Genomic DNA, 21,045 nt, shown 5'->3' on the forward strand with positions numbered 1-21,045 from the left:
AGGACTCGATGTATTTTGAAAGATGAGACGTTGAGGATTATAATAAATACAGCTTTGATTTCACACAAGCAAGCCAAACACCTGTTAGTCTTTACATTTCCATATCATAAAACTAATGTAATATACGGTGTCAACGTTTATGATCACTATGCTTGATATACAGTTACAAGATGACATGGCGCCATCGCTGGGTTGTTCTGAACAGAATGAGCCTATGGTTGTTGTATTGTGAAGACATTTGGCAGGGAACACGCATCTAAATTTATTCGTGACTAGGGCTGGGTGATATATCAAATTATTTTGATTAACTCAAATGTATGTTTTAGCACGATGCTCCAAATGCCTGTATTGCAAGAATCAAGTTTATTTTGTAATTTTATTTTTCATGAGCGTTTGTCTTTTTGGTCTTGTCTCCTTCACTCCTTCTGTGCTGTGTGCACTGTGCACCTTCCCACTCGCACACAGAAACCAAGCCCCTGCCACTCACAACAACAAAGAGACGAAAGATCACTTCTTCCTTTCTGACAACAAGCAGTTTCAACTCGCAATTTCCATTTGAGGTTTGGTCAGACATAAATGGTCATATGGACACCGAAACACATTATTTTACTGTAATAGATGATAACTTAACCTTTGTAACGATACCCTTTTTATGTCTCAACTCCCAGAATTTAGAACAGAGCAGACCCTACTAAGACGGGAGTATCAACAATGAACATGATTGTGGAAAATGAATGCTCAGTTTCTGTCGAGCGCGGCATTGTTGTACCGCTACCAACATTTTAGCCACTGACTATTATGTGCTAGCTGTGTATTCTGTGTTTATAAATGTGCAGTGAGCGTTAAAATATGCATTTGTATAAGAATTGGCAACTCGATCTCATTCTGAGAAATAAGCAATTCAATCTTATCCAGGTAGCTAGGCCACTTGATTTCAACATCTAAACAAAGTGAACAGGCTGTTGTTCAAAACAGTTGGAGACGGACAGGAGGGTGTATTCATAAACAGTTCAACTGTTCTACCTAGCTAGCAAGCAAATAGATCCAAGTTGGCTAGCCTTTAAATATAATGATTAGCTGGCTACTCACTAGCAGTGGGCTTGTGCTTGTGAGATTGTTTATTTTCTATAATGCCTGATACCAGAAGTTGGTCATTATTGGTGGATGTGCTTTGTGTATGGTTCTGGTTACATTTGTAACAAAATGGGCATTTTCATAGACTTGACAGCCAGATCAGTGATTATTGCAAAAAAGCAGGTTCAACTATTTTGATAAAATAATAAAATGATTACCACCTGTCTTATGGTTGAAGGCTTATATTTAGCATAGGTATACTTTTACAAGCCCTGGATGTATTAGATTACAGTATTCCTGACTGTTTGAAATGCAGTGTATTGACCTTTAATTGTGCAACAAAGCTTATTTCAAAAAATAAAAATAAAAAAACGAGATATGATTTTTAGGCCATATCGCCCAGCCCTACTTGTGACTCGCCCAGCCCTACTTGTGACTCTATTCTATGTGCACCAAAATTATGATCTGCTTCTCTGAATTGCCTTGTGAAAGCCTAACACTAAGATTGTTTTTGGAATGCGTAAACAATAACATTTTACATTTACATTTTAGTCATTTAGCAGACGCTCTTATCCAGAGCGACTTACAGGAGCAATTAGGGTTAAGTGCCTTGCTCAAGGGCACATTTACGTCATTTAGCAGACGCTCTTATCCAGAGCGACTACAAATTGGTGCATTCACCCTATAGCCAGTGGGATAACCACTTTACAATTATACTTTTTTTTGTTTTTTGGGGGGTAGAAGGATTACTTTATCCTATCCCAGGTGTTCCTTAAAGAGGTGGGGTTTCAAATGTCTCCGGAAGGTGGTGAGTGACTCCGCTGTCCTGGCGTCGTGAGGGAGCTTGTTCCACCATTGGGGTGCCAGAGCAGCGAACAGCTTTGACTGGGCTGAGCGGGAACTATGCTTCCGCAGAGGAAGGGAGCCAGCAGGCCAGAGGTGGATGAACGCAATGCCCTCGCCTGGGTGTAGGGACTGATCAGAGCCTGAAGGTACGGAGGTGCCGTTTCCCCTCACTGCTCCATAGGCAAGCACCATGGTCTTGTAACGGATGCGAGCTTCAACTGGAAGCCAGTGGAGTGTGCGGAGGAGGGGGGTGACGTGAGAGAACTTGGGAAGGTTGAACACCAGACGGACTGCGGCATTCTGGATGAGTTGTAGGGGTTTAATGGCACAGGCAGGGAGCCCAGCCAACAGCGAGTTGCAGTAATCCAGACGGGAGATGACAAGTGCCTGGATTAGGACCTGTGCCGCTTCCTGTGTAAGGCAGGGTCGTACTCTCCGAATGTTGTAGAGCATGAACCTGCAGGATCGGGTCACCGCCTTGATGTTGGCGGAGAACGACAGGGTGTTGTCCAGGGTCACGCCAAGGCTCTTCGCACTCTGGGAGGAGGACACAACGGAGTTGTCAACCGTGATGGCGAGATCATGGAACGGGCAGTCCTTCCCCGGGAGGAAGAGCAGCTCCGTCTTGCCAGGGTTCAGCTTGAGGTGGTGATCCGTCATCCATACTGATATGTCGGCCAGACATGCAGAGATGCGATTCGCCACCTGGTTATCAGAAGGGGGAAAGGAGAAGATTAGTTGTGTATCGTCAGCGTAGCAATGATAGGAGAGGCCATGTGAGGATATGACAGAGCCAAGTGACTTGGTGTATAGGGAGAAAAGGAGAGGGCCTAGAACTGAGCCCTGGGGGACACCAGTGGTGAGAGCACGTGGTGCGGAGACAGCTTCTCGCCACGCCACTTGGTAGGAGCGACCGGTCAGGTAGGACGCAATCCAGGAGTGAGCCGCGCCGGAGATGCCCAGCTCGGAGAGGGTGGAGAGGAGGATCTGATGGTTCACAGTATCAAAGGCAGCAGACAGGTCTAGAAGGACAAGAGCAGAGGAGAGAGAGTTAGCTTTAGCAGTGCGGAGAGCCTCCGTGACACAGAGAAGAGCAGTCTCAGTTGAATGACCAGTCCTGAAACCTGACTGGTTTGGATCAAGAAGGTCATTCTGAGAGAGATAGCAAGAGAGTTGGCTAAAGACGGCACGCTCAATAGTTTTGGAAAGAAAAGAAAGAAGGGATACTGGTTTGTAGTTGTTGACATCAGTGGGATCGAGTGTTGGTTTTTGAGAAGGGGTGCAACTCTCGCTCTCTTGAAGACGGAAGGGACATGGCCAGCGGTCAAGGATGAGTTGATCAGCGAGGTGAGGTAGGGGAGAAGGTCACCGGAGATGGTCTGGAGAAGAGAGGAGGGGATGGGGTCAAGCGGGCAGGTTGTTGGGCGGCCTGCAGTCACTAGTCGCAAGATTTTATCTGGAGAGAGAGGGGAGAAAGAAGTCAAAGCATAGGGTAGGGCAGTGTGAGCAGGACCAGCAGTGTCATTAGACTTAACAAACGAGGATCGGATGTCGTCAACCTTTTTTTCAAAGTGGTTGACAAAGTCATCCACAGAGAGGGGGGGATTCAGCAGTGAGGAGAATGTGGCAAAGAGCTTCCTAGGGTTAGAGGCAGATGCTTGGAATTTAGAGTGGTAGAAAGTGGCCTTAGCAGCAGAAACAGATGAAGAAAATGTAGAGAGGAGGGAGTGAAAAGATGCCAGGTCGGCAGGGAGTTTAGTTTTCTTCCATTTCCGCTCAGCTGCCCGGAGCTCTGTTCTGTGAGCTCGCAATGAGTCATCAAGCCACAGAGCTGGAGGGGAGGACCGAGCCGGCCGGGAGGATAGGGGACACAGGGAGTCAAAGGATGCAGAAAGGGAGGAGAGGAGGGTTGAGGAGGCAGAATCAGGAGATTGGAGGGAGAAGGATTGAGCAGAGGGAAGAGATGATAGGATGGAAGAGGAGAGAGTAGTGGGAGAGAGAGAGCGAAGGTTGCGGCGGCGCGTTACCATCTGTGTAGGGGCAGAGTGAGTAGTGTTGGAGGAGAGCGAGAGAGAAAAGGATACAAAGTAGTGGTCGGAGACATGGAGGGGAGTTGCAGTGAGATTAGTAGAAGAGCAACATCTAGTAAAGATGAAGTCAAGCGTATTGCCTGCCTTGTGAGTGGGGGGGATGGTGAGAGGGTGAGGTCAAAAGAGGAGAGGAGTGGAAAGAAGGAGGCAGAGAGAAATGAGTCAAATGTAGACGTGGGGAGGTTGAAATCCCCCAAGACTGTGAAGGGTGAGCCATCCTCAGGAAAGGAACTTATCAAGGCGTCAAGCTCATTGATGAACTCTCCAAGGGAACCTGGAGGGCGATAGATGACAAGGATATTAAGCTTAAATGGGCTAGTGACTGTGACAGCGTGGAATTCAAATGAGGAGATAGACAGATGGGTTAGGGGAAAAATTGAGAATGACCACTTGGGAGAGATGAGGATTCCTGTGCCACCACCCCTCTGACCAGATGCTCTCGGGGTATGCGAGAACACATGGTCAGACGAGGAGAGAGCAGTAGGAATAGCAGTGTTTTCAGTGGTAATCCATGTTTCCGTCAGTGCCAGGAAGTCGAGGGACTGGAGGGTGGCATAGGCTGGGATGAAGTCAGCCTTGTTGGCGGCAGAACGGCAGTTCCAGAGGCTGCCTGAGACCTGGAACTCCAGGTGTGTGGTGCGTGCAGGGACCACCAGGTTAGAGAGGCAGCAGCCACGCGGTGTGAGGCGTTTGTGTAGCCTGTGCGGAGAGGAGAGAACAGGGATAGGCAGAGGCATAGTTGACAGGCTGCAGCAGATGGCTACAATAATGCAGAGGAGATCGGGATGAAATGAACTAAACATCAGGGAAAGGAGAGAGCAGGCCTCCCTCACCAAAAAAAAATATATATATAACTCTCCCAACTTCCACCTCAGAAACTATAATTGTTTCACTGAACCACCCGAGTAAAACTCTCCCAACTTCCACTTTAGAAATTAGAATTGTTGTAAACTACAGCAGACTGTTATCAGTAGCTGTAATTAAGTACAGCAGCTACCAACCACCTAACGTTAATGCCTCGGATGAGGTTAGAAAAACAGCTGAATGGTAGCAGCTAGCTGGCTCAATCACAGGTACTCTTAAGCATGAAATAACATTGGAAACAATTAACCATAGTTGCAAAAAGTTACCAGTAGCTACCCGCTAGCTAGCTAGCTTTGTTGGTCCAAGTAGTGGGTAGGCTAGCCTCGTGCTTCGCCGGAGTCCGCCGAATACAGTCCTTACCTACAATAATTACCTACAATAACCTTCAATAACTACCTGAGTAAGCTACCTGTAATACCAAACTACAATACCTACCTACAATCTAAATACATGGTTTAAGCTTAACTCAACACCATATAAGAAGCCAAGCTTACCTTTCATAACGCAGCAACGATTAAACGTTGGGTAGCTAGCACAAAGATATTGTATTTAGCTACCACAGCCTGCTGGTAGTGTTGGCTGGCTAGCAATGGCTACTGTGTTGACTTTGTTTGAAAAACGGCGTCGCTGCGAACGAATGTAGCTGGCTAAAAGGATATTGTTTTTAGTTGCAACCGTTGCTAATAGCAACTCGCCAGCTAATCCAGGAGGTGAGTTAGCTAGCTAGCTTCGTGCTACATCCGGCACCGCCGAATACAAAAGTAACCTACAATAACTACACAACAGCTACCCACAACAACAACAGTAATTGTGTGATGGCGGGGATGCAGGGCTGTGTTCCAAAGAAAACAAATACAAGTCTGCTTGCTCTAGTTCCTCAACAGCACAGCTAGGAGAGCTCAAAATAGCACCTTATAGTTGAAGTCTCTTCTTTGAGTCATAAAAGTGCATTGAAAATACATAGGCACTTTGGAGAGATGTGTGGCTACTTGGAGACACCAGTTAGTCCTCTCACTCAAACCCTTGTCATTCTTTTGATCTAATGTTGCACCTACCCCAAATGGTCCATGAATATTCTTATCATGTTATTGAATGTATCCAGAGTATTTTCAGATTTCGTTATCAACAAATGTGGCAAAAAAGTACAGTAAATGTAAAATGCATATAAAATTGACAGTATAACGTTTGGATTCAGTCTTGAGTCAGATTAAGTGTTTTGTCCTCACCTTTAGTCTAATAATTTTCCCATATTCTCCAAACTGTTCCCTTTGATTGCTATCATGGTTATGCATTTCCATATTTCTTCTGTTAGAAACATTTCAATTTAGCCCTATCTATATAGCCAATTCCCACGAGTGCAAGGGGTTAAAATGTACCCAGAACTTAATCGAGCACCTGACCAATTACACAACACTTTAGTTCTGAATAAACCGAGATTAAGGAGAAGAGGAAGGGTACAAAGACTAACTTCCTCCTACTTTACTCTCCAGGGGAAACAGCATTTGGAACATAACCGTTAAATCAGTTAATTTGGATAGCTCTTTCCACAAAGGCAAAGTGGAATGTGAAAGAGGTTTGAAAATGTTTTTTAGTGATCTTTTCCTTTTTAAATATTTTTAAATATGAGTGATTTTTACAGGACTGCAGGCGTTGCTAAAATAAGCAGGAGGGAGGTAGTGAGAGTGACTTTTCAAGCATAATATACAATCCAGAGAGGCAGAATATCATCAATTTCCATCTCACTTCAGCCTTGTCCTACTCAGATGGCCGAGAGCACTCTGTTCATGTCCTCATCTAATGGGAAATTTGCACAGTTAGTGGATATCAATAGCACCAGGGACACTACTTCTAGCTTTTCGATATAAATTCAAGCCACTGCTTTTGAGGATCACAGTGAGGTAGCTGGCTAGCAGCACAATGGTTTAAAAAAAAATAACATATTCAGTGAATGAATCACATATTGGCCTACACACAAACACTGCTGGAGCGTACACACCCACAAACATACAGTACATACACCCACCCACAACATGGCATGTCGTGAATAACCAAAGGCAAAAAGTAAATGTATGCATGATGTGAAACCTTATTTAAGGCTGCCCTGCAACATAAAACTCATCATTAGACCTTTTTTCTGGGCCCAACTGTACTGTAAAATGTGCTAATTTAGCTCTAGCTAGGGATGTGCGCGGTTATTTGAATATCCAAACGGATGTTAGTCCTCAAGTACTTGTGTGAGTATACATTTGAGAGAAATATATATATATAGGCCTATTTTAACACTGAAAAGGCTTTTTCTAAATTAATAAAAATATTAATGTGACATTGTTACATAGAAAGATATACCAAGACATTTCAAAGTATTAATTAAATAAAACAAACTTTTCAATTTAGTTTTTATGACATGCACCATGCTCACCATAAAAAGACTGGTAGCCGACCAGTAGCATTCATGTGTGTAGCTTGTTGTTTATGTTGGCCAATCAAAGCGGCAAAGAGGCTCACTGTGTTGCAAGTGGAGTGAGAGTTCACTAATGCAAGATGGAATACAATTACAGGATTAAAAGTTAGCGAAATGAGAAGGAGTAGGCTACAACGAGCAACCAACAGGTAGGCTGTTGTGTTAACTGAATGGGGTTGGAGAGAAAGCGCAGCATGTGGCCTCATTTAGCCTAACTAGCCTCTATAGGCTACTCCAGTCAAGACAGAAACTGTTACAGTGCCTTGCAAAAGTATTCATCCCTCTTTGCGTTTTTCCTATTTTGTTGCATTACAACCTGTAATTTAATTGGATTTTTATTTGAATTTCATGTAATGGACATACACAAAATAGTCCAAATTGATGAAGTGAAATGAAAAAAATATATTGTTTCAAACAAAATAAAAACTTTAATAACGGAAAAGTGGTACAGGCATATGTAAATAAGATCTGGTGCAAACAATTACCTTCAGAAGTCACATAATTAGTTAAATAAAGTCCACCGGTGTGCAATCTAAGTGTCACATGATCTGTCACATGATCTCAGTATATATACAGTGAGGGAAAAAAGTATTTGATCCCCTGCTGATTTTGTACGTTTGCCCACTGACAAAGACATGATCAGTCTATAATTTTAATGGTAGGTTCATTTGAACAGTGAGAGACAGAATAACAACAACAAAATCCAGAAAAACGCATGTCAAAAATGTTATAAATTGATTTGCATTTTAATGAGGGAAATAAGAATTTGACCCCTCTGCAAAACATGACTTAGTACTTGGTGGCAAAACCCTTGTTGGCAATCACAGAGGTCAGACGTTTCTTGTAGTTGGCCACCAGGTTTGCAAACATCTCAGGGGGGATTTTTTTCCACTCCTCTTTGCAGATCTTCTCCAAGTCATTAAGGTTTCGAGGCTGACGTTTGGCAACTCGAACCTTCAGCTCCCTCCACAGATTTTCTATGGGATTAAGGTCTGGAGACTGGCTAGGCCACTTCAGGACCTTAATGTGCTTCTTCTTGAGCCACTCCTTTGTTGCCTTGGCCGTGTGTTTTGGGTCATTGTCATGCTAGAATACCCGTCCACGACCCATTTTCAATGCCCTGGCTGAGGGAAGGAAGTTCTCACCCAAGATTTGATTGTACCTGGCCCCGTCCATCGTCCCTTTGATGCGGTGAAGTTGTCCTGTCCCCTTAGCAGAAAAACACCCCCAAAGCATAATGTTTCCACCTCCATGTTTGACGGTGGGGATGGTGTTCTTGGGGTCATAGGCAGCATTCCTCCTCCTCCAAACACGGCGAGTTGAGTTGATGCCAAAGAGCTCGATTTTGGTCTCATCTGACCACAACACTTTCACCCAGTTCTCCTCTGAATCATTCAGATGTTATTTGGCAAACTTCAGACGGCCCTGTATATGTGCTTTCTTGAGCAGGGGGACCTTGCGGGCGCTGTAGGATTTCAGTCCTTCACGGCGTAGTGTGTTACCAATTGTTTTCTTGGTGACTATGGTCCCAGCTGCCTTGAGATCATTGACAAGATCCTCCCGTATAGTTCTGGGCTGATTCCTCAACGTTCTCTTGATCATTGCAACTCCACGAGGTGAGATCTTGCATGGAGCCCCAGGCCGAGGGAGATTGACAGGTCTTTTGTGTTTCTTCCATTTGCGAATAATCGCACAAACTGTTGTCACCTTCTCACCAAGCTGCTTGCCGATGGTCTTGTAGCCCATTCCAGCCTTGTGTAGGTCTACAATCTTGTCCCTGACATCCTTGGAGAGCTCTTTGGTCTTGGCCATGGTGGAGAGTTTGGAATCTGATTGATTGATTGCTTCTGTGGACAAGTGTCTTTTGTACAGGTAACAAACTGAGATTAGGAGCACTCCCTTTAAGAGTGTGCTCCTAATCTCAGCTCGTTACCTGTATAAAAGACACCTGGGAGCCACAAATCTTTCTGATTGAGAGGGGGTCAAATACTTATTTCCCTCATTAAAATGCAAATCAATTTATAACATTTTTGACATGCGTTTTTCTGGATTTTGTTGTTGTTATTCTGTCTCTCACTGTTCAAATAAACCTACCATTAAAATTATAGACTGATCATTTCTTTGTCAGTGGGAAAACGTACAAAATCAGCAGGGGATCAAATACTTTTTTCCCTCACTGTACACCTGTTCAGGGACAAAGTTGTGGAGAAGTACAGATCATGGATGGGTTATAAAAAAATATCGGACACTTTGAATATCCCACGGAGCACCATTAAATCCATTATTAAAAAATTGAAAGAATATGGCCCCACAACAAACCTGCCAAGAGAGGGCCGCCCACCAAAATTGAGGTTTTTGGCCATCAAGGAAAACGCTATGTCTGGCGCAAACCCAACACCTGTCATCACCCCGAGAACACCATCCCCACAGTGAAGCATGGTGGTGGCAGCATCATGCTGTGGGGATGTTTTTCATCGGCAGGGACTGGGAAACTGGTCAGAATTGAAGGAATGATGGATGGTGCTAAATACAGGGAAATTCTTGAGGGAAACCTGTTTCAGTCTTCCAGAGATTTGAGACTGGGACGGAGGTTCACCTTCCAGCAGGACAATGACCCTAAGCATACTGCTAAAGCAACACTCGAGTGGTTTAAGGGGAAACATTTAAATGTCTTGGAATGGCCTAGACTGCAATCCAATTGAGAATCTGTGGTATGACTTAAAGATTGCTGTACACCAGCGGAACCCATCCAACTTGAAGGAGCTGGAGCAGTTTTGCCTTGAAGAATGGGCAAAAAACCCAGTGGCTAGATGTGCCAAGCATATAGAGACATACCCCAAGAGACTTGCAGCTATAATTGCTGCAAAAGGTGGCTCTACAAAGTATTGACTTTGGGGGGGTGAATAGTTATGCACGCTCAAGTTTTCAGTTTTTTTGTCTTATTTCTTGTTTGTTTCACAAAAAAAAGTATTTTGCATCTTCAAAGTGGTAGGCATGTTGTGTAAATCAAATGATACAACCCCCCCAAAAATCAGGTTGTAAGGCAACAAAATAGGAAAAATGCCAAGGGGGGTGAATACTTTCGCAAGCCACTGTATATGGGATGATAAATAACATTTTGGCTACTAAAAGTTAGCTAGTCTTGGCTGTAGCCGAGTTTCCTTGGCATCTCGCTCTCTCCCTCAGTCTGCTCCCTCCAATGACTGTATGGCTCGCTCCCATCTCACACACACCGCCCCCTCCGCAGCTGCAGCAATAGAGCGCCAGCCTCTCTCCCTCCCTCGCCACAGTCCAGTTAGCTTTGACCCATCTCATTAATTGATCAGAGTAGAGCAAGAGACAGAATCCTAGAGAAGAATTAGGGCTAGAATCTGTGGCACGAGTTACACCACCGTGCCTGGGGACATAGTTATATTTCTATGGAGTAGAAAATGACTCACCTGAATAAGCCCAGTAAGAGTCTCCTCCTGCCGCCCTCCTCTCCCTCACCATGCTCCCATGATGCTCCTTTCCTACTGGCCCCAACTGGCCACCCTGTAGAGCTGAGGGAAATAGAGAGACAGAGGTTAGTGGTAAAAAATTATGTATAAGAACAACACCTTCCTAATATTGAGTTGCATCCCCTTTTGCCCTCAGAACAGCCTCAATTCGTCGGGGGATGGACTCTACAAGGTGTCCAAAGCGTTCCACAGGGATGCTGGCCCATGTTGACTCCAATGATTACCACAGTTGTGTCAAGTTGGCTGGATGTCCTTTGGGTGGTGGACCATTCTTGATACACACATGAAACTGTTGAGTGTGAAAAACCCAGCAGTATAGCAGTTATTGACATACTCAAACCGGTGCGCCAGGCCCTTACTACCATACCTTGTTCAAAGGCACTTAAATCTTTTGTCTTGCCCATTCACCCTCTGAATGGCAGACATACACAATCCATGTCTCAATTGTCTCAAGGCTTAAAAAATATCTTTAACATGTCTCCTACCCTTCATCCACACTGATTGAAGTGGATTCAACAAGTGACATCAATAAGGGATCATAGCTTTCACCTGGATTCACCTGGTCAGTCTATGTCATGGAAAGAGCAGGTGTTCTTAACCCATAAGAGTCTAAGCCCTGTTTAAGCTGTGGGAGTACTACTAAGATATATGGAATTGTTTTAAGAAAGGCATACCAAGGATCATTTTGCTATTTGATTTTGAATTTTAAGACCCCTTGAAGTAACCCCAAGAAATCAGAAAAAATGATTTGATTAACAATTATTTTTGGCCCATACAAACACATTGAATAACAGATTCACTACACGGAACAACAGATAGTCCCAAACAAAAATCAAAAGGAAGTTTGTTCTGAAGAGTCTTTCCTATATCTGAGAGATACACTACATGGCCAAAAGTATGTGGACAAATGCTTGTCAAACATCTCATTCCAAAATCATGGGCATTAATATGGAGTTGGTCCCCCCTTTGCTGCTATAACAGCCTCCACTTTTTAGGGAAGGCTTTCAACTAGATGTTGGAACATTGCTGCGGGACTTGCTTCCATTCAGCCACAAGAGCATTAGTAAGGTCGGGCACTGATGTTGGGCGATTAGGCCTGGCTCGCAGTCGGCGTTCCAATTCATCCCAAAGGTGTTCGATGGGGTTGAGGTCAGGGCTCTGTGCAGGCCAGTCAAGTTCTTCCACACCAATCTCGACAAACCATTTCTGTATGGACCTCGCTTTGTGCACGGGGGCATTGTCATGCTGAAACAGGAAAGGGCCTTCCCCAAACTGTTGCCACAAAGTTGGAAGCACAGAATCATCTAGAATGTCATTGTATGCTATAGTGTTAAGATTTCCCTTCACTGGAACTAAGGGGCCTAGCCCGAACCATGAATAACAGCCCCAGACCATTATTTATCCTCCACCAAACCTTACAGTTAGCACTATGCATTGGGGCAGGTAGCGTTCTCATGGCATCCGCCAAACACAGATTCGTCCGTCGGACTGCCAGATGGTGAAAGCGTGATTCATCACTCCAGAGAACGCGTTTCCACTGCTCCAGAGTCCAATGACATTGAGCTTTACACCACTCCAGCCGTCGCTTGGCATTGCGATCTTAGGCTTGTGTACGGCTGCTCAGCCATGGAAACCCATTTCATGAAGCTCCCGACGAACAGTTGTTGTGCTGACGTTGCTTCCAGAGGCAGTTTGGAACTAAGTAGTGAGTGTTGCAACCGAGGACAGACAATTTTTACGCGCCATGCGCTTCAGCACTCGGCAATCCCGTTATGTGAGCTTGTGTGGCATACCACTTCGCGGCTGAGCCGTTGTTGCTCCTAGAAGTTTCCATTTCACAATAACAGCACTTACAGTTGACCGGGGCAGCTCTAGCAGGGCAGAAATTTGACGAACTGACTTGGTCGAAAGATAGCATCCTATGACGGTGCCACCTTGAAAGTCACTGAGCTCTTCAGTACGTGCCATTCTACTGACAGTGTTTGTCTATGGAGATTGCATGGTTGTGTGCTCGATTTCATACACCTGTCGGGTTTGGCTGAAATAGCAGAATCCACTAATTTGAAAAGGTTGTCCACATACTTTGTAGTGTATAACAAAGATCAGGAAAAATTTTTATTTATTGAGATGTATTTAACCCTTATTTTTGGCACTAAACTGTCTAAGACCTTTCTAAACCAGGGGGGAGGTTCTACTAAGCAAAACAAATATAAACAATTATTTGATGAACATTTTCATTTTGCCAATACAAATGCATTGAATAAAAGATTCACTACATGGAACAACAGACAGTCCCCAAAAAAACTCTAAAGGAAGTTTGTTCTGAAGTGTCTATCCTACTGTATATCTGAGAGAAATAAGAAAGATCAGGATTATTTTTTTATTTATTTTTTACATGGAATTAACCCCTTATTTTTGTCACGAAACAGTCTCCATATACTGTATACTTCCATGATTTTTTTCAACTGGTACCGGGGGACATTCAGACGAGTCTTGTGAGGCCTGTGGGCATCCTTGAGCCAAACGGAGAACACCATCGTGTTCGTGAGGGTCTCATCTTTCCATAGAGGGGTTATAATAGTTTGGACGCTACAGATGATCTTGTGAGAAGACCGATTTTCGGGCTGTCTCATGGTCTGAAAAACACAGCTCTTGCTCTATCACCTTTCACCGCAAATGCGGAAGTGTTACTTACTGATATCTCTAGCTTAAACTGACAGATTTTATGGGGATTTTTATTATTACGTTAATTAGATTCCAACAGGGGTGCGGATATCGACCTTAGGGGATTAATGTTTTGTATACTCAGTGTATGTTAGAAATGTCTAAACTTAGAATTTGGTGGGCTTAATAGGTACACTTATCCTATTGTCTAATATTTGCTGTATTTACATTGAATGAACTTGTATAAAAAATATGTTTTGGGATCTACAGTATTTCAACCAGTCTTTCAGAAAAAAACTATCTTTCGTTAGGATTAATAAAAAATATATATATAATTCTAACAGCAATACAAAGTTATAAAATACTAAATAAGTGTTCCAGGTCTTTGTATGTTTAACTCTAGGGAATGGGATAGATGTTGCCATCTCAGCCTCAGGCAGGTCAATTAAGCCAAACTGCTGAGTAGGAGCTAGAACAGTCTGGGCAAACATCCAAAGAGATGAAGAGAAGAGGAAAGAAAGAAAGAAAGAAAGAAAGAAAGAAAGAAAGAAAGAAAGAAAGAAAGAAAGAAAGAAAGAAAGAAAGAAAGAAAGAAAGAAAGAAAGAAAGAAAGAAAGAAAGAAAGAAAGAAAGAAAGAAAGAAAGAAAGAAAGAAAGAAAGAAAGAAAGAAAGAAAGAAAGAAAGAAAGAAAGAAAGAAAGAAAGAAAGAAAGAAAGAAAGAAAGAAAGAAAGAAAGAAAGAAAGAAAGAAAGAAAGAAAGAAAGAAAGAAAGAAAGAAAGAAAGAAAGAAAGAAAGAAAGAAAGAAAGAAAGAAAGAAAGAAAGAAAGAAAGAAAGAAAGAAAGAAAGAAAGAAACCACTCTGTGAGCCTCTACACCACAACTATGAACAGTTGAGCTTGTAGGTGGGTCTGGGTGGGATAACTCCTGAGAGGTCAAAGGTTTTTAGGGGGTTTGTGGTGCAACAAAACACGGATAGGATACTGTACTTCTTGTATATCATCCACTGACTCAAAGGTGAACCAAACAATATATACTCTATGCACTTTCTCTGTAACTCCCCTTTGATGAAATAACCCTACTTTGCCATCAATTTTGTAGTGATAGAGGGAGAGTGAGATGGAGAGAGTTCAGTTAGGGCAGAACAGAACATGCTGTGGGATTAAACAGCCAAAGACCTGGAGAAACAGAACAGGCTCTGGTGTTAAACAGCCAAAGACCTGGAGAAACAGAACAGGCTCTGGGGTTAAACAGCCAAAGACCTGGAGAAACAGAACAGGCTCTGGGGGTATACAGCCACAGACCTGGAGAAACAGAACAGGCTCTGGGGTTAAACAGCCAAAGACCTGGAGAAACAGAACAGGCTCTGGGGTTAAACAGCCAAAGATCTGGAGAAACAGAACAGGCTCTGGTGTTAAACAGCCAAAGACCTGGAGAAACAGAACAGGCTCTGGGGGTATACAGCCAGAGACCTGGAGAACCATATGATAGATTGATTGGCTCACAGGCCTTACCAGCAAAAGCAGGAAAAGACTGCCCCCCAGTCCCCCACGAGACCAGCCTACCCAGTAACCACAGCCCAGGTGTCATCATTGCTACACACAACTTGCCTCCTGTGTGGATCATTTAACCTACAGTATGTGTATGTCTTCCCTCTGTGTGGACCTTAATCAGAAGTAATGATCACCACCATCAGGGTTGATCCAAGGGGAATGTGGAACAACAACAGGAATAGTTTATCTGAAAACCCTCAGAGCCCTTTGATACTCTGAGGCCGCTCTCACATACACTCATCATCCATCAACTGCATTCAGACGTTGCCTGGATTTCCTGAACAAACTGTATTCTGGAAATTGATGAGGAGGATGTACTGTGCGCAGAAATATCCATGCTTTTTCTTTCTGATAAGGTGAAAGAGCTTGTTTAGGGAGTTTTAGATTACTGTCCATTCACTATGCCCAGTTACAGGCTGAGAAGCTACACTATATATACAAAAGTATGTGGACAACCCTTCAAATGAGTGGATTCGGCCATTTCAGCAACACCCGTTGCTGAGAGGTGTATAAAATCGAGCACACAGTCATGCAATCTCCATAGACAAATATTGGCAGTAGAATGGCCTTACTGAAGAGCTCAGTGACTTTCAATGTGGCACAGTCATAGGATGCCACCTTTCCAACAAGTCAGTTCGTCAAATATCTGCCCTGCTAGAGCTGCCCCAGTCAACTGTAAGTGCTGTTATTGTAAAGTGGAAACGTCTAGGAGCAGAACGGGTCCACTCAGTGCTGAAACGCGTAAAAATTGTCTGTCCTCGGTTGCAACACTCACTACCGAGTTCCAAACTGCCTCTGGAAGCAACGTCAGAACAACAACTGTTTGTCGGGAGCTTCATGAAATTGGTTTCCATGGCCGAGCAGCTGCACACAAGCCTAAGATCACCTTGCGCAATGCCAAGCATCAGCTGGAATCTTTTAAAACTCGCTGCCATTGGACTCTGGAGCAGTGGAAACGCGTTCTCTGGAGTGATGAATCATGCTTCACCATCTGGCAGTCCAACGGACGAACCTGGGTTTGGCGGATGCCAGGAGAACGCTACCTGCCCGAATGCACAGTGCCAACTGTTTTTTATGGTTCGGGCTAGGCCCCTTAGTGCTAGAGCATACAATGACATTCTAGACAATTATGTGCTTCCAACTTTGTGGCAACAGTTTGGGGAAGGCCCTTTCCTGTTTCATCATGACAATGCCCCCGTGCACAAAGCGAGGTTCACACAGAAATGGTTTGTCGAGATCGATGTGGAAGAACTTGACTGGCCTGCACAGAGCCCTGACCTCAACCCCATCAAACATCTTTGGGATGAATTGGAACGCTAACTGAGAGCCAGGCTTAATTGCCCAACATCAGTGCCCAACCTCACTAATGCTCGAGGCTGAATGGAAGCAAGTCCCGGCAGCAATGTTCCAAAAGTGGAAAGCCTTCCCAGAAGAGTGGAGGATGTTATAGCAGCAAAGGGGGGACCAACTCCATATTAATGCCCATGATTTTGGAATGAGATGTTCGACGAGCAGATGTCCACATACTTTTGGTCAGGTACTGTTTGTTTGCTGCTGTCTGCAGGAGGGAGAAGGAGAGATACACTGTAGCCCAACACATCTCCCAGAGTGCACCAGTAACAGAGATGCTGGGCTCTTCTGGCGTAGGCTATGAACTTGCATGTGAGGGGGTGGTATGCTCTTACCATGTACCTAATTGAACCAGGTTATCCACTGAGAGAGAGGACACAGGGGAAGCTGTCCATCCCTAAGTTTGAAAGACTAGCCACAGACACAGTAAAGATTTTCAATTTTCTCTGAGAGCCTACCCTGGGTGTGTGTATCTGTGTTATACAAATGTATCTGACTTCTCTCTCCCTCAACTGAGCTCAATACTACAGTAGTGGTGTAGGTAGGCAATATCAGAATGCCTCCATGTTACAGTGAATCAGTCATCAAATACACTCATCCATCCTCCCCTGCAACCTTTAATGCTCTGTTCTCAGTAGCTCCTCTCTCGCCCACCTCAGCCCAATTACCAGATACCAAAGATCATCGAGGCCAACACGCACTCAGAGACCCAAACAGCTTAGCTGCCTGCTGCAACTTGGTAAACATTTCCATCTGCCAAGAACATTTAGAACTATAATAATACCACCCACCACCCCTCCTACAAATGGCAGCTTATGTACCCAGGATAGGGCTGTGGAAGTGTAACCATGCCTATTGATTGAGAACACCCACTCCTCTCCAGTACTGTGTCATTGGGGAGTAGGGGGCAGATTGTAACTTTAGCCTTAGGAGTCAGAGGGGGATTCCTTTATTATTATACAGCCCCCTCTTGAGAGTGACTCATAGCTTTAGCTTGGTTAAGGGGAAAGGATGGCACACACACACACACACCACAGCTGCCTCTCCTCTGCCCAGCTCAGTTATTACTAATAGTTGCATCATTAGAAGTGGGATTAATTAAGACTCTTCTCTCTGGCTTCAGGTGGTGCACTGTTCTGTTATCATCAAAAAGGTAGCACTAGCACTTTAGCACCACAATGCTGATCTGGGGGAAAGTCAATGATTCAATATGAATAAGAACATTTATGACTAATGTTTTGTTAGCATTAATGAGCATATGAGGGGTACAAAGCAGTTGGTATGCTAAAGTGCTAGTGCTACCTAGCACTTTAGACAGACAGACAGATGTCAGTGATCAAGACTGTTCTTAGATGTTCAGACATTCTGACAGGTGTCAGAAAGTGCCTTCCTTTGAAACATCCTGAACATGACACATCATGTCTCCTGTCTGTGATGAAGGGAGGTGAAAGGGCTAGCAGCTTATGTAAAATGATAGTATGGCAAGATGAATAGAGAGAGAGAGAGAGAGAGAGAGAGAGAGAGAGAGAGAGAGAGAGAGAGAGAGAGAGAGAGAGAGAGAGAGAGAGAGAGAGAGAGAGAGAGAGAGAGAGAGAGAGAGAGAGAGAGAGAGAGAGAGAGAGAGAGAAAGAGCGGGCGCACAGCCTTCCTATTGAGAGAGGCCGCCGTAGGCAGACCTGGCTCTCAAGAGATGACATGCTATGTGAAACTGAGCTGCACTTTCTAACCTCCTGCCAAATGTATGGCCACATTAGAGACACTTATTTCCCTCAGATTACACAGATCCACAAAGAATTCGAAAAACAAATCCAATTTTAATAAACTCCCTTATCTATTGGGTGAAAAACCACAGTGTGCCATCACAGCAGCAACATTTGTGACCTGTTGCCACAAGAAAAGGGCAACCAGTGAAGAACAAACACCATTGTAAATACAACCCATATTTATGTTTATTTATTTTCCCTTTTGCACTTTAACTATTTGCACATCGTTACAACACTGTATATAGCCATAATATGACATTTGAAATGTCTCTATTCCTTTGGAACTTTTGTGAGTGTAATGTTTACTGCAAATGTTTTATTGTAAAATGATAGTATGGCAAGATGAATAGAGAGAGAAAGAGAGAGAGAGAGAGAGAGAGAGAGAGAGAGAGAGAGAGAGAGAGAGAGAGAGAGAGAGAGAGAGAGAGAGAGTGATCACAGACATAAAGGTAAAGAAAGAGAGTGAAGGTTCGTCTGTGTGGGAGGATTGCACGCCGGCGAAACAGCAGCAGCATAGTTACTTGAAGGCAACAGGCAGGTAGTGGAACAGAACAGGAGGGTTCCTGCCAGTCAGCCAGTCAGTCTTAGAGAGCAGAGCTGAAGTGAGACAGCACCATGTCAACAGTTTACACTCATCCTTGTCAGCCTCAGCCGGGAGGGAGTCCCCTGTGGCCCCAGGATTAAAGCAGCCAGCTGGAGCCATAGAGCAGAGCAGACAACAACACAGGGCTCAGGGCTTAGGCCTGCAGACGCCTGAGTAGAGCACACATAGACCCTGAACCTTTATACACCTACCTCAACACCCCTGACACACACTGGCTTAGGTTTATAGGCCTGGGAAAGGATGGTACGGCATGCTACGGCCATACATCTTTACACACCTGAAACAGTATATACCTATTCATGGATTGCACCTCCATCCCTCAGTCGTCTTTGCTATGAACGTTCTAAAGACGTCTCACACCCTAACCAGACCGGTTGCATTGTGTGAGCGAGCGTGTACAAGTTATCACAGGTACAACATATTCACAAGTAGAAGTTATACGATTTGTTTAAAAAATATATATACAGTACCAGTCAAAAGTTTGGCCACACCTACTCACTCAAGGGTTTTTCTTTATTTTTACTATTTTCTACATTGTAGAATAATAGTGAAGACATCAAAACTATGGAATAACACATATTGAATTATGTAGTAACCAAAAAAGCATTAAACATATCAACATATATTTTAGATTTGAGATTCTTCAAAGTAGCCACCCTTTGCCTTGATGACAGCTTTGCACACGCTTCGCATTCTCTCAACCAGCTTCATGAGGTAGTCACCTGGAATGCATTTCAATTAACAGGTGTGCCTTCTTAAAAGTTAATTTGTGGAATTGATTTCCTTCTTAATGCGTTTGAGCCAATCAGTTATGTTGTGACAAGGTAGGGTTGGTATACAGAAGATAGCCCTATTTGGTAAAAGACCAAGTCCATATTATGGCAAGAACAGCTCAAATAAGGAAAGAGAAACGAAATCATTACTTTAAGACATGTCGGTCAGTCAATACAGATAATTTCAAGAACTTTGAAGTTTCTTCAAATGCGCTATGATGAAACTGGCTCTCATGAGGACCATCACAGGAAAGGAAGACCAAGAGTTACCTTTGCTGCAGAGGATAAGTTCATTAGAGTTAACTGCACCTCAGAATGCAGCCCAAATAAATGCTTCACAGAGTTCAAGTAACAGACACATCTCAACATCAATTGTTCAGAGGAGACTGCGTGAATCAGGCTTTCATGGTGAAATTGCTGCAAAGAAAACACTACTAAAGGACACCAATAAGAAGAAGACACTTGCTTGGGCCAAAAAACACGAGCAATTGACATTAGACCGGTGGAAATCTGTCCTTTGGTCTGATGAGTCCAAATGTGAGATTTTTGGTTCCAACCGCCGTGTCTTTGTGAGACGCAGAGTAGGTGAACGGATGATCTCCACATGTGCTGTTCCCACCATGAAGCATGGAGGAGGAGGTGGGATGGTGTGGGGGTACTTTGCTGGTGACACTGTCTGTGATTTAATTAGAATTCAAGGCACACTTAACCAGCATGGCTAACACAGCATTCTGCAGCGATACGCCGCCCCATCTGGTTTGCGCTTAGTGGGACTATCATTTGTTTTTCAACAGGACAATGACCCAAAACACACCTCCAGGATCAGATGACCTGGCCTCCACATTCACCCGACCTCAACCCAATTGAGATGGCTTGGGATGAGTTGGACCACAGAGTGAAGGAAAAGCAGCCAACAAGTGCTCAGCATATGTGGGAACTCCTTCAAGCTGTTGGAAAAGCATTCCTCATGAAGCTGGTTGAGAGAATGCCACAAGTTCAATTTGTAAGTCGCTCTGGATAAGAGTGTCTGCTAAATGACGTAAATGTAAATGTAAATGTGTGCAAAGCTGTCATCAAAGCAAAGGGTGGCTATTTGAAGAATCTCAAATATAAAATACATTTTGATTTGTTTAACATGTTTTTGGTTACTACATAATTCCATATGTGTTATTTCATAGTTTTGATGTCTTCACTATTATTCTACAATGTAAAAAATAGTAAAAATAAAGAAAAACCTTTGAATGAGTAGGTGTGTCCAAACTTTTGACTGGTACTGTATATATATATATATATATATATATATATATATATATATAATACCATTCAACTCTCCTTTAAACCTCTTAGAGAATGTGTAATGGAAGTTATTGAATGTCGTAGACAACTGTGCTCGGTGCCCACTGCCTAGAGGTTACTGGATCTGTAGAATACTTCAGCTCTGTAAAGGTACATGTAAGCTATGCTCTGTGGTGGCATGCACTGAACATGTGTGATGATGCAGAAA

General features: G+C 43.7%; 1 protein-coding gene across 1 annotated transcript in view; it reads right to left on the minus strand.

Moving 5' to 3' along the window:
- Positions 1-21,045, minus strand: part of LOC121578156 (receptor-type tyrosine-protein phosphatase gamma) — a 234,366-nt gene that overhangs the window by 173,896 nt on the left and 39,425 nt on the right. Inside the window, exon 2 of the mRNA XM_041892308.1 lies at positions 10,776-10,877. Coding sequence (XP_041748242.1) covers positions 10,776-10,877 — 102 coding nt within the window. The remainder of the gene's footprint in view (positions 1-10,775; positions 10,878-21,045) is intronic.

This window comes from Coregonus clupeaformis, chromosome 12 (genome assembly GCF_020615455.1).
Source record: "Coregonus clupeaformis isolate EN_2021a chromosome 12, ASM2061545v1, whole genome shotgun sequence".
NCBI classification, from domain to species: domain Eukaryota; kingdom Metazoa; phylum Chordata; class Actinopteri; order Salmoniformes; family Salmonidae; genus Coregonus; species Coregonus clupeaformis.